The following is a 14,265-nucleotide window of genomic DNA, read 5'->3' on the forward strand; positions in this document are numbered from 1 at the left end:
CCACCGCCGCCGCTCGGATGCCCCGCCTCTGGACTTCCGTTGCCAGTGAAGCACCCATTTTTGCGCTGCTGGGATTTCCCTGAGGCTCCCCTCCATGGGAAACACCACCTCCGGACTTCTGTGTTTTTGTGATGCTGCATGGGAATCCCAGCAGGGGAATCCCAGCAGCGCAAAAACGGGCGCTTCTCTGGCAACAGACGTCTGGTGGTGGGGTTTTCCAGCAAGGGGAGCCTCAGTGAAATCGCAGCATCGCAAAAACACAGAAGTCCAGAGGTGGGGTTTCCCATGGAGGGGAGCCTTAGGGGAATCACAGCAGCGCAAAATCGGGAACTTCGGCTGGCAAAAGGGGTGAATTTTGGGCTTGTACACATGAATCGCTTTTCCATTGATTCCTATGGGAAACATTGTTTTGTCTTACAAACTTTTCACCTTAAGAACCTCATCCCAGAACCAATTAAGTTTGTAAGACAAGGTATCACTGTACTCTGCTAAGTGAAGAAGATTACTCAAAAACATAAATTTCATAGAAAGCCAACAGACACTCACTGATTTCCAGCTGTCTTTGGATTCTTCCTTTACAACGCTCCCGGTAATCGGTCTGGGTTGTATTATATTCTGACATCACCTCCACAAACTTCCGTGATAAGGTGGAATGCTGGGGGTGGAAGTTGAGGGAGGCAAAGTTACAACAGAACATTTCTGAAAATTATGTTGTGCTGCTAGCTTATACATCCACAACCTTCTGTAAAAAAAAAATCCCGATTTCTTCAATTTATAAATTTACAAAGAACATGCTCTTTGATACTATGTTGAATCCATGGAATGTATGAAATAAGAGATCATGGCTAATGGCTTGAAAAGAGGATGCAACAAACCTGTGAGAAATGAGATGCTTACCAATCACTGCTAAAGGACAAAGTTAGATGGACCTTTCATGTATATCTTTATATCAAATAAATATCTTATCAAATAAACAGCCATGGTGCCTATTCATGGGCTATTCATGAAGCCACATGGCTAGATATTAAAATTAAATATTAATCTACATGAAGACCCACTTGGTCTATTTTTTATATTCTTGGAATAGATGGAAGAGAAAGTAAAACGCTAAATCTCCCAAAAACATTCAATATCCCTTATTTCACAGTCTCATCAACACTGTACAGTGGTACCTCTACTTATGAACTTTTCCAGATAAGAACCGGGTGTTCAAGATTTTTTTGCCTCTTCTCAAGAACCATTTTTCCTCTTACAAACCCGAGCCTCTGAAACTGTAACCAGAAAAGGCAGGGAGAAGCCTCCGTGGGGCCTCTCTAGGAATCTCCTGAGAGGAAACAGGGCCGGGAAAGGCGGGGAGAAGCCTCCGTGGGACCTCGCTAGGAATCTCCTGGGAGGAAACAGGGCCAGAAAAGGTGGGGAGAACCTCCGTGGGGCCTCTTTAGGAATCTCCTGGAAGGAAACAGGGCCGGAAAAGGTGGGGAGAAGCCTCCATGGGACCTCTCTAAGAATCTCCTGGGAGGAAACAGGGCTGGAAAAGGTGGAGAGAAGCCGCCGTGGGGCCTCTCTAGGAATCTCCTGGGAGGAAACAGGGCCAGAAAAGGCAGGGAGAAGCCTCCATGGGGCTTCTCTAGGAATCTCCTAGGAGGAGACAGGGCCTCCACCCTCCCTGTGGTTTCCCCAATCGCATGCATTATTTGCTTTTACATTGATTCCTATGGGAAAAATTGCTTCTTCTTACAAACTTTTTCCACTTAAGAACCTGGTCACGGAACAAATTAAGTTTGTAAGTAGAGGTACCACTGTATTTGGGATATTCAGAGGATTATGGAACAGGCTATGGTGTCCCTGTAATTTCCTTATTTACCTTCCACAGAGCATCATCAATCTGTTTGGTTTCAGAAAGGTCAAATGATGATGTAAATAAGGTTTGGACAACCTCTGGAGGATTGGATTTGACTTCATTCCTTGCAAAGATAAGTCCTTTTATTTATTTATTTATTTTTTATTTATTTATTTTTTATTTTATTTATTGGATTTGTATGCCGCCCCTCTCCAGAGACTCGGGGCAGCATACAAATCTCGGGACGGCTCATTTAGACCAGTGTTTTTCAACCAGTGTGCTGTGGCACACTAGCGTGCAGTGAGACATGGTCAGGTGTGCCGTGGGGAAATTAATCATGGGTCCCCAAACTACCATTCCTGCTAGGATATCCCGTTTGTGTTCATCGAAACAGGGCCAGGTTTCACACTAAGTGAGTATAAATACTTTTAGAAACTATATTATTAACTATATGTATAATATGTATAATACCTCTGGCTGCATAGCTAGAGGTATAACAAGCAGGAAGAGGGAAATTGTGATCCCCTTATATAGAGTGCTGGTGAGACCACATTTGGAGTACTGTGTTCAGTTCTGGAGACCTCACCTACAAAAAGATATTGACAAAATTGAACGGGTCCAAAGACGGGCAACAAGAATGGTGGAAGGTCTTAAGCATAAAATGTATCAGGAAAGACTTCATGAACTCAATCTGTATAGTCTGGAGGACAGAAGGAAAAGGGGGGACAGGATCGAAACGTTTAAATATATTAAAGGGTTAAATAAGGTCCAGGAGGGAAGTGTTTTTAATAGGAAAGTGAACACAAGAACAAGGGGACACAATCTGAAGTTAGTTGGGGGAATGATCAAAGGCAACATGAGAAAATATTATTTTACTGAAAGAGTAGTAGATCCTTGGAACAAACTTCCAGCAGACGTGGTTGGTAAATCCACAGTAACTGAATTTAAACATGCCTGGGATAAACTTATATCCATTGTAAGATAAAATACAGGAAATAGTATAAGGGCAGACTAGATGGACCATGAGGTCTTTTTCTGCCGTCAGTCTTCTATGTTTCTATGTTTCTATATTATTAACTATATGTATAATATGTACTGTGTTAGAGTGTCATTTGTGTCATTTTGGTTGGCGGTGTGCCCCAGGATTTTATAGATGTAAAAAATGTGCCGCAGCTTAAAAAAGGTTGAATATCACTGATTTAGACAATGTAGGGAGGAGAATGTCAAACTCACAGTCTTTCCCAACAGCTCTAAGTTTTGGGCATCAGCACAATGTGTCATGGGAGACATTCCAGCTAACATGAAGATCATACAGCCGTTTTCAAAAGCTATAGGATTTTTAAAAGTAATCTACCATTTGATCATCCTGGTTATCTGTGCACGAAAACCTCTGAATTGATAGGCAACGTGGCTTTTTAGAAAGGGACCCACCTGAGTTTTTCTTATTCTCAAGTCGGCTGATGATCTGTTCAGCCCTTCCTCTTGTTCAATACTTTGTTCAATACCTAAGAAAAAGCAGAGAAGGAAGAAAAAAACACATTACAGAGTAAACAGATGGCCCCTCTCTGTCTCTCCTTCTCTGCCTGCAGAACATCCATTTCAGACTGGACTAAAAATAACCCTCCAGAATAGAAGGAACCAACTATAAATGACCCATTTTTAAAATTTGCACCTGGCAAGTTATCACCTGTAGGCTACATTAGAGAGTTGCAGTGATTTGTTTGTATTCTTTTTTTAAAAAAATCAAAATCTGGGCCAGCAAAGGTGAACCCTAATACTCAAATACATAACTGTTTTTTTAAAAAAAATGCAGTGTGTATACACACACACACACACTGCACAAAAAATAAATAAAAGGAACACTTAAACAACAGAATATAACTCCAAGTAAATCAAACCTCTGTGAAACCAAACTGACCACTTAGGAAGCAACACTGATTGACAATCAATTTCACATGCTGTTGTGCAAATGGAATAGTTGTGCAAATGAAATATTCAATGAGAATATTTCATTCATTCAGATCTATGATGTGTCTAAGCTGAGCAGTGAGAAATCGCTCACTTAAAAATCATCATCAACTCAGAGTTTTCCAAACCTGCCCAGAAGCTGAGAGGGAAGGAGAGAGAGAGGAAGAGAGGGAAACAGATAGAAAAAAGAGAGGAAGGAAAAGAGAAAGAAAAAGAATGGGAGTAAGGAAGAGAGAAAGAAAATCAAAATCTAGTTTGAAACTAGCTCAACTATTTAAGTGGCATTTTGATATTGATAGAGTTGCCCTATTATGAGCTCACGGTTATAGACACAGAGTACAGTATTTTATTTTGAAATTCTCTGAGGCAAAACAGGGTGGGTTATTTGTTTGTTTGTTTATTATTTCTGTGCCGCCCAGTCCCGAAGGGACTGCCGCTCAGACACTATACTTTTCCGCCCACCCCCCAAAAAAATTAGAGGGAACACTGTTTGAGTGTTCCCTTTATTTTTTTGAGCAGTATATATTCCTAGCTTTACTAGCTAGGGAAGGTAGCTTCCTCACAATCAGCTCGATTCAAAGATTTTCTCCAAGCACAATTGAAAGTGCTTTTAAAAGTTTCATGAAAAGATTAGAAGCTTCAGAATGGAAAAAAGTGAGATTTTTCCCCCCATATGTGACCCTTTAGCATTCTTTATCATTACTCATGGATCACTTGTACAAACAGAAAAATGTGTGCTTAGAGCTTTCAATTCTGTAACACCTTTGTCAAGCTCTCAGATTGATTGGCTAAGCAAAGAACAAGGAATTCACAATCATTTAGGGAGCACCTACGGTGGAGAAGATATCTGAACTTGAGACTTCATGAACTGTTGATCAATTACTACTCGTTTTGGGAAGTGAGCTGTGATGTCTATCGAGGAGGCAAGTTAATCTATTTAAGGGGTACATATTCCCTTGTTACACATACGGAATGGATGATCTGTGCCTTCCTCAATTGTGGGTCCTCTACCACAGTGTTTCCCAACCTTGGCAACTTGAAGATATCTGGACTTCAACTCCCAGAAGTCCAAATATCTTCAAGTTGCCAAGGTTGGGAACACTGCTCCACCAGAGGCTTGGAAGTTTGAGGATTCTGAACAGTATCTTAGCTATTCCTACCACTGCATTCTTCTAGAGCAGTGATGGCGAACCTATGGCACAGATGCCACAGGTGGCCCATGGAGCCATATCTGCTGGCCCGCGAGTCGTTGCCCTAGTTCAGCTCAAACATGCATGTGTGTGCCGACCAGCTGATTTTTGGCTCGCACAGAGGCTCTGGGAGGGCGTTTCTGGCTTCCAGAGAGCCTCCAGGTGGTGGTGGTGGAGGAGCCTCGGGAGGGCGAAACGTGCCTACTGGGCCCACCAGAAGTTGGGAAACAGGCCATTTCCTGCCTCCAGAGGGCCTCCAGGGGATGGAGGAAGCTGTTTTCGCCCTCCCCAGGCATTGAATTATGGGTGTGGGCACTCACGTATGCGTGACAGCACATGCCCACGCTCTTTTGGCCCCTGAGGTAAAAAAGGTTCTCCATCACTGGTCTAGAGAGATAGTTTTGATGTTGTCCCTGGGATCTGTTGGGGTCACTCTCCCAGCTTAGGAGTCACAGTCCCAAATATGTTCTTGAGTCCCTATCAGCACCGAGTTCTTATCACCACCATTACTTTAGCCTTAACTTTCCATGTCCTCTCTAGCTTCTCCTTCGGGCTCTGGTACTTCTTTCCCACTAAGGCAGCACAGGGGAAGAGCCTTCTCTGTGGCGGCCTTGGCCCTCTGGAACAACTCCCCCCAGAGATTAGAACGGCCCCCACCCTCCTTGTCTTTCGCAAACTACTCAAGACCCACCTTTGTCACCAGGCATGGGGGAGTTAAGATATTCCTTCCCCTAGGCCATTATAAGTTATGCATGGTATGTTTGTGTGTATGTTTGGTTTTTATAAAGAAGGGTTTTTAGTTGTTTTATTAAATTGGATTGTTACATGTTGTTTTTATCATTGTTGTTAGCCGCCCCGAGTCTGCAGAGAGGGGCGGCATACAAATTCAATAAATGAATGAATGAATGAATGAATGAATGTCTCTCTGAGCAGCTCCAAGCACAGCAGGAGCCTCTTCAAACGTGTGCCACTTTATTATCCATTGTGTCAAATCAGGGAGAGACTTGGAAGCCCCTAAACAATTCCAATTTCAGTTACGCAAGGGCTGGCCTGCTCTCTCTCCTTATACCCACATCAGATACTCAACTCTTTAGCTTGGAGCGCACTTTGTTGGCTGTTTTCTTGATATCGGACATCAATTCCTCCAGCTCCTCCTTGGTTTCTAGAAGGGAAACATTGAAATTGGTGACTTGGACATAAACGCACAAACACATCCATATTGCATACATTTTGGCTTTTTCTGTTACACCGGGCTTTGGAATGAACATATTTGTAATTGGCTAATACAGTGATACCTCGTCTTACAAACCCCTCGTCATACAATTTTTTTGAAATACAAACACGGGGTTTAATATTTTTTTGCCTCTTCTTCCAAACTATTTTCATCTTACAAACCCAAGCTGCCGCCACTGGGATGCCCCATCTCCGGACTTCTGTTGCCAGCGAAGTGCCCGTTTTCACGCTGCTGGGATTCCCCTGAGACTCCCCTCCATGGGAAACACCACCTCTGGACTTCTGTGTTTTTGCGATGCTGCAGGGGAATCCCAGCAGTGCAAAAATGGGTGCTTCACTGGCAACGGAAGTCCGGAGGTGGGGTTTCCCAGTGAGGGGAGCCTCAGCGAAATCGCAGCATGACAAATACACGGAAGTCCGGAGGTGGGGTTTTGAGGACTTGCGTGTTTTTTCGATGCTGCAATTTCGCTGGGATTCCCCTGCAGCATCACAAAAACACGGAAGTCCAGAGGTGGGGTTTCCCATGGAGGGGAGCCGCCAGCCACCTCCATCCGAACATAAACATTCCCAGGAAGAGTGGAGGCACAGGGAACGCTCACTGACCAATCACCTTCTAGGATTCATCCCGACCACTAGCGATGAACCAATAGCAGGCCGCCTCTCATCCACACCCAGGAAGGTCCCCGCTTGGGCTGCCGCACACTTTTCATTGTGTGGCCGCGGTGAGTAGTTGAAGCTGCTACTACTCCCCATGATCCCGATTTCTAATCCTTGTCAGGTCTGGAGGCAAATGTTGCCACCACTAGTGTTAGAGTGTCATTTTGTGTCATTTTGGTTGGTGGTGTGCCCCAGGATTTTGTAAATGTAAAAATGTGCCGCAGCTCAAAAAAGGTTGAAAATCACTGTTCTAGACAACGTAACAAAATAAAGAAGCTTTTTAAAATAAATGCTTGATCTGAAGAGGCCCAGTACTATTGTAACTTTTTTAAAAAATAGCAGAGAATAATATATACTTTCAGAAAGCCACATCAATTTTAAAGACCTATAAAAGTATAATCTGAAATGTTACAGTGTCCTTTTTTAGTATTAAGATATGGCAGCTGAGTTAAACCCTGACTTAGTCATGTTTGGAGTAGATCTATTTAAATAGATTTATTGTTGTGAGCCGCCCCCAGTCCTTGGAGAGGGGCGGCATACAAATCTAATAAATTATTATTATTATTATTATTATTATTATTATTAATAATAATAATAATAATAATTGGGAGAAATTAGTGTGACTACATTTAAGAAAAACTTTCTGGCATTAATATATTGCCATAATGTACATTTCTCCAATTCTTTGCTATTTCTATAGGTCAGATACACACGCACAGAAATACACAGCAAACACTGTATATCATTTGTACTCTTTGCTGTTTGCTGGGAAGCAAATTGCTGGGAGGCAGAGGCAGATCCCCCCCCTTGTTTTCCTCCCCCAAAACTAAAATGCATCTTATACCCCAGTGTGTTTTATATTCCAAAAAATACAGTACTTCCCCCTTGTAAGTTACCTAAATTCTTCAATTCCCCAAATGACCAAAATGTTCCCAACCAACCCCCTTCAAATGTCACCATGACCTTAATCCACAGCTCCTGGAGATTCATAAGTGTTTAGCCACATCAATGTAACACACCTGTCATCTAGTGTCAGTGGCCATCACATCTTGCAGTAGAAATTCTATAAATTATACATTTTTATCCATCCTAACATCTCCAACTAAAGGTGTGTGTATGTCATTTTTCTGCATGAGATTCATCACATAAATCTTTATAGGTTTATATAAACCTCCCACTGTCATTCATCTTTTCTCTTTCAAGATGGCTCACATAACATGTTAAACCAAACCATCAGTGTGACAGTTTATGAATCAGCGTCCTGTGGGAATCCAGCCATTGCTGTATTAACCAACTACCATATTTACAACATGATACACTTTTTTCTTCTGGTTTTATAATGTTACCAAATACAATGGTTGCAAAGGTTTGACGTTTAGCATGTTTACCAAATACATTGGTTGCAAGGTGTTGTGGTGGCTCTGGCCCAGCTCCTGCCCCAGGGAATGTGGAGGTGGATGCAGGGGAAACTTCAACATGTCATAGGCCTGTTTTATTGCCGACAGAGTCAGGTAGTTCAGTTTCCTCGGACGAAGAAAAAGGTGGGGGTGACTTGGGAAGAGGGGGGCTTGGCACACAGCCCAGGAAGCCAATCTCCATTATCTTCGGTCGATTCGGATGGCGGAAGTCTTGGACCCACGCAGGCGCACAGTTATGCGTAGAAGAGACCAATTGAGGGCATATTACAGGAGATAAGAGCGGCCACCTGTGTTTGGGTGGGGCTCTAGTAATTAGAGCTGCTGATACAAATAGCAGCGTGTGGGTTTGGCCGGTGTGGAAGATTATCTGATCGTTGTTCTTCAGGACTGCCTTGCTGTTTCTGGACTTTGTTTGTTGATTTTTCATGACTTTGAAACCAAAGCAGAGCAAGTGTGTGTGTGTTTCACTTCGTGCAAGAAGAAGGGCTGTGACGTTTCTTCACAGCTGCAAGCTAAGTACTTAAGGACTGATTAAAGGAATTGTACAGACTACCAGGTTGTTTTGGGACGAGTGCTCTTTGCAATACAAAAAGAGTGCTTAGTTTATTTTGAATTTTGTGATAAAGAACATTGTTTTGAATTTTCAAACGTGTGTGTGTCTGAAATTCGTACCCTTGAATTTTCGGGAGGCTCATACCAGAGAGCCCGGCAGAACACAAGGTTACCAAATACATTGGTTGCAGAGTCTTAGCATTTAGCACATTTGCAAAAGCAACCTAGATCATTTCTTTCCTAAGTCCTGTGGCAGTGATGGTGAACCTTTTTTGGCTCAGGTGCCAAAAGGGTGTGTGCGAGTGTGATAGCCTGCACCTGCATGCCCACACTCATCATACAAAACCTCTGCACTGTCCCTGTGCATGTGCACAACCCCCTTGCACTGCCATTCTGCGCATGTGCATAGGCCTCATTGAGGCCTCTGGACAATTGGTAATGGCCCACTGGACCATTTTTCACTGTCCTCAGGGTTCAGGGGACTTTCCTGAAGCCTGGGGGGAACAAAAATAGCCAAAAAGGTGACTGAAAATTAGCTATAATAATAATAATAATAATAATAATAATAATAATAATAATAATAACAACAACAACAACAACAATAATAATAATAATTTTATTGTCATTGTCAAAACAACGAATTGTCATTGGCAACGAAAGTCGTGTGATACCCAGAGACCAGTCCCTCTAGTGTGTCTATTATTATTATTATTATTATTATTATTATTATTATTATTATCATTATCATCATCATCATCATCAGCATCATCTAATTAAATAAATAAATAATAAATATTATTATTATTTTTTCAATTTGCATGCCACCCTTCTCTGGAGACTCGGGGCGGCTCACAAGATACAATATAAACAATGCAACAACAAATCTAATGAATTAAAAATTACAACTAAAATCCCAATATATTAAAATCAGTCAGCCAATTCATTCACAACCACACATCACATTAAGTAAACGGGGGGTGGGGGGGGAGGCTTGATCTAATTGCCCCAAGCCTGGTGACATAAGTGAGTTTTAAGACACTTGCGAAAGGCGAGGAGGGTAGAGGCAGTGTGAATCTCTGGAGGGAGCTGATTCTAGAGGGCCGGGGCCGCCACAGAGAAGGCTCTTCCCCTGTGGGACCTAACCGATCGCTGGGATTCATGTGGCAGAAGGCGGTCCTGTAAGTAGATGGGTAGCGGACTGACATACAGCAATGCCTCATGTGCCTTGGATATGGCTCCGTGTGCCACCTGTGGCATCCATCCCCTAGGTTCGCCATCACTGTCGTATGGCCTTCTAAGGGCTCCTTGCAGAAGAGAGACAGTAATTTTGGTGCTCCTTCTCTGCAATCTTCCGGTTGAGTCTCCCTATCTTCATGTTGATCACAACTAATCGGGCCAGATTACTTGCGGAACCGCCTTCTGCCATATGAATCTCAGCGACCGGTTAGGTCCCACAGAGTTGGCCTTCTCCAGGTCCCGTCAACCAGACAATGTTGCTTGGCGGGACCTAGGGGAAGAGCCTTTTCTGTGGGGGCCGCGGCACTCTGGAACCAGCTCCCCGAAGAGATTTGCACTGCCCCCACCCTCCTCGCCTTCAGTAATAGTTTTAAGACTCATTTATCTCACCAGACTTGGGGCGATTAAATCTTAGGTCCCCTGGCCAATGAATGTTATGTATGGCTGAAGTCTGAATGTGTACGATTGATTTTTAAAATATTAGGGATTTTAGGTTAGTTATTTAGTTAATTAATTGGATTTTCCACTGTATTTTATTATTTTTTATTATATGGTGTAAACCACCCTGAATCTTCAGAGAGGGGTGGCATAGAAATCCATTAAGCCCTTCATGGCATCAGACCAGATTATCTCCGGGACCGCCTTCTGCCACACGAATCCCAGCGATCGATTAGGTCCCACAGAGTTGGCCTTCTCCAGGTCCCGATGACTAAACAATGCTGTCTGGCGGGACCCAGGGGAAGAGCCTTCTCTGTGGTGGCTCCAGCCCTCTGGAATCAACTCCTCCCAGAGATTAGGGCTGCCCCCACCCTCCTTGCCTTTCGCAAAGTCCTGAAAACCCACTTATGTCGCCAGGCATGGGGAAACCGATATGCCCCTTAGCTACTATGGTTTTTTATGTATGGTTTGTTAGGTTGTGTTTTTTTTATAATAAGGGTTTTAAATTGTTATTTTAAAATTAGATTTGTACATTATGTATTGTTGTTGTGAGCCGCTCCGAGTCCTCAGAGAGGGGCGGCATACAAATCTAATTAATAATAATAATAATAATAATAATAATAATAATAATAATAAACAAAGCAACAAACGGATGTAGCTTGGCACAGAAAGTGGCAGGTGCAACAACTGTGTTTCCCTCTTAACCCCCCCATGAGATAGTTGTTGTCACCTGGAGCTCTAAATGCTGCCAGTGTAACCAAGCAACACTGGCAAGAGCAGCAGAGATTGGCCCCAAGGATGCAAGGAGAACAAATCTCAGCCTGGCGTCTCTCAGAATCACACCGCCATACTTCATCTCTTCTCCAGACAAGCTCAAATCATCTACTGCATCATTGATCATGACAGATAAGCGTTCCATCTTCTGGATTAAGTGGGACGGACGAATTCCCACCTAATTTTTAGTTTATTTTTATTTATTTATTTTATTACTTAGATTTGTATGCTGCCCCTCTCCGAAGACTCGGGGCGGCTCACAACACGTGGAAACAAATCATAAATAATCTAACAAATTTAAAATTAAAAGATTTAAAAGACCCCATATACTAACAGACATACACACAAGCATACCATATATAAATTAAACATGCCCAGGGGAAGATGTTTCAGTTCCCCCATGCCTGACGGCAAAGGTGGGTTTTAAGGAGTTTACGGAAGGCAGGAAGAGTAGGGGCAGTTCTAATCTCCGGGGGGAGTTGGTTCCAGAGGGCCGGTGCCACCACAGAGAAGGCTCTTCCCCTGGGGCCCGCCAACCGACATTGTTTAGTTGACGGGACCCGGAGAAGGCCCACTCTGTGGGACCTGATCGGTCGCTGGGATTCGTGCGGCAGGAGGCGGTCTCGGAGATATTCTGGTCCAATGCCATGAAGGGCTTTAAATGCTTTCCTAATCCATGGCATAGATGCACCATCATCAGCACATGAAGAACTCAAGAGAAACATCTGAGATAGGCTTAAGCCCACAATTCTGAAGTTTGTTTGTTTGTTGATTGATTGATTGATTGATTGATTGATTGATTGTTAGAGTTGGAAGGGACCACGCGGGTCATCAAGTCCAACCCCCTGCCTAAGCAGGAACCCTATAGCATCCCAGCCAAATGGTGCTTTTAAAGTGCTTTTAAACTTCTTTTATCTATTTTGTAGCTTGTCCAGAACCTGCCGCCTTGCAGCTTTCTAAAGAGGAAATGTATTTGCTAAGCTTATTCAATAACTTTACTTGCAATAACAGAGAAGTTGGTAAATTATGACCCTTGTAGAAAAAACTGTATTATTAGTCTATGGGGCAAAAATCAGGACACCGATAGCATATTTTCCAGTTAACAAATTTGACTAAAAAGGCATAAGCTTTCATGAGTTGCAAAAGGTTATACATTTTAATAGATAGTTTTAGTTGGAAAAAGTGCTTCCTGACTACTGATTTAAGACAATGTGTGAGTTTCTAATAAACTGCAATATTTATATATATATATATATATATATATGTTCTGCCGGTGTGTTTCCACCGCCCGTAATTACACACCACACGATAAAAGGAAAACCCAAACGTTTTTATAAACAGAAAAACAGAAACAGCTCCCTTTTTAAATGTCAAAGGGATTTTCTGGTACACACAAGGCACAGGTTAAATGCAATCCAATTGCTCACCCAATAACTGGGAAATTGAGTCCAATTCTAAAGTCCAGAGAGTCCCCACACAATCTTGAACAACACAAAAACCACGATCTTGACGAAACAATGAATCAGATAAACTGCCATGAGGCTAAAACACCAAGCTGCACTTTTATCTGTAGCACTAATTACAGCAGCCCCACCCAACCACAGGCGGCCTCATTTTCTCTTGTAATAATCCTTCAGTTGTTGTCTCCTATGCATCACTCTACGCATGCGTGGATGTGTCATTAATTCTTGTTCAGAATCCAGGGATGATACAGATGATTGATCTCCTCCTGGGCTGTCTGCCAAACTCCCCTCTTCCCTGTCACTCACACTTCCTTGGTCAGAGGAGGCTTCGTCGGCAGATTCCATCGGGAGCAAAACAGGCTCCCCCACATCCACCTGCACATTCCTTGGGGCAGGAGCTGGGCCAGAGCTAACCATAACATATATATATATATTTCCATTGGGGGGTTCTTGTGGGTCTCTGAGCTTGGTTGACTGGGTGTTTCCTTTTTTCTTTTTTTTTGCAATTGAGCCAATTTTGTCTGCAAAAAACCATCAAAGCTCAGAGAGCATCAAAGATCCCACAGTTCAATCTTGAACTATAAATATTCTCTTTTATTGGTATCTATGTCTACTGTCCAGGAAGTTATTCTGTACCTGATCCTTAATTTTTGAGTTTCCTGAAGCTCTTCCTCCTATGGGCTATGATGTTGAAATTCAGCAGCAAATTACTGTACACTGATAGAACAGTTCACTAATTGCCAACAAAAAAACAAAACTCAAATATTCATTAAAATCCACTTGGACTACTTAAAATGGCAAAAATAGAAAAGAAGCTCTCACATCCAAATATCTCTCTCTTCCCAAATCACGCCTGCCCATTTAATGGACATCAAAATGCCGTTACTCTCTTCCATGTGGTTTACAGTACACCAAATGTTTTATTAATAAGTAGCAAATATTAATAGGATGCTGAAATTATTTAACAATGGAATGCTGGGTACCGAAAGGGCCTTCTCCTGCCTAAAGAGAAAAAATAGCTAACTGTATCTATTTTTTCCCACGATGATAACTAAAAATAAAATGAGCAATTCACAAGGTTATTTATTATGAAGTGATATAATTATTATGGCAGAATGAAAAAAATGAGGCAAAACAGCTGTTCAATGTGATGCTTCTCCATCAAATGAGGCCATGCAAAACTAGGAGGAACATAGAGGGATGAGCAAAAAGAAAATTAAAAGCCTTCTTTCTCAGTTTATTTATTTATTTATTTATTTATTTATTTATTAGATTTGTATGCCACCCCTCTCCGCAGTCTTGGGGCGGCTAACAGCAGTAAAAAAGACAAATGTAACAAATCTAATATAAAAACTAATTTTAAAAACCCCAATTTAAGAGACCAATCATACAAACAGACATACCATGCATAAATTTTATAAGCCTAGGGGGAAGGGAATATCTCACTTCCCCCATGCCTGACGACAGAGGTGGGTTTTAAGGAGCTTACGAAAGGC

The 14,265-nt window shown here is 42.4% G+C and overlaps 1 protein-coding gene across 1 annotated transcript in view; it reads right to left on the bottom strand.

The window, feature by feature from the left end:
• The window catches only part of STX1A (syntaxin 1A), a 114,814-nt gene that overhangs the window by 30,049 nt on the left and 70,500 nt on the right, over positions 1-14,265 (bottom strand). Inside the window, exons 4-6 of the mRNA XM_070742137.1 lie at positions 6,086-6,160; positions 3,272-3,345; positions 547-655 (exon numbers count right to left, since the gene is read on the bottom strand). Coding sequence (XP_070598238.1) covers positions 547-655; positions 3,272-3,345; positions 6,086-6,160 — 258 coding nt within the window. The remainder of the gene's footprint in view (positions 1-546; positions 656-3,271; positions 3,346-6,085; positions 6,161-14,265) is intronic.

The sequence above is a fragment of the Erythrolamprus reginae genome, chromosome 1 (assembly GCF_031021105.1).
Source record: "Erythrolamprus reginae isolate rEryReg1 chromosome 1, rEryReg1.hap1, whole genome shotgun sequence".
Taxonomy (NCBI): Eukaryota; Metazoa; Chordata; class Lepidosauria; order Squamata; family Dipsadidae; genus Erythrolamprus; species Erythrolamprus reginae.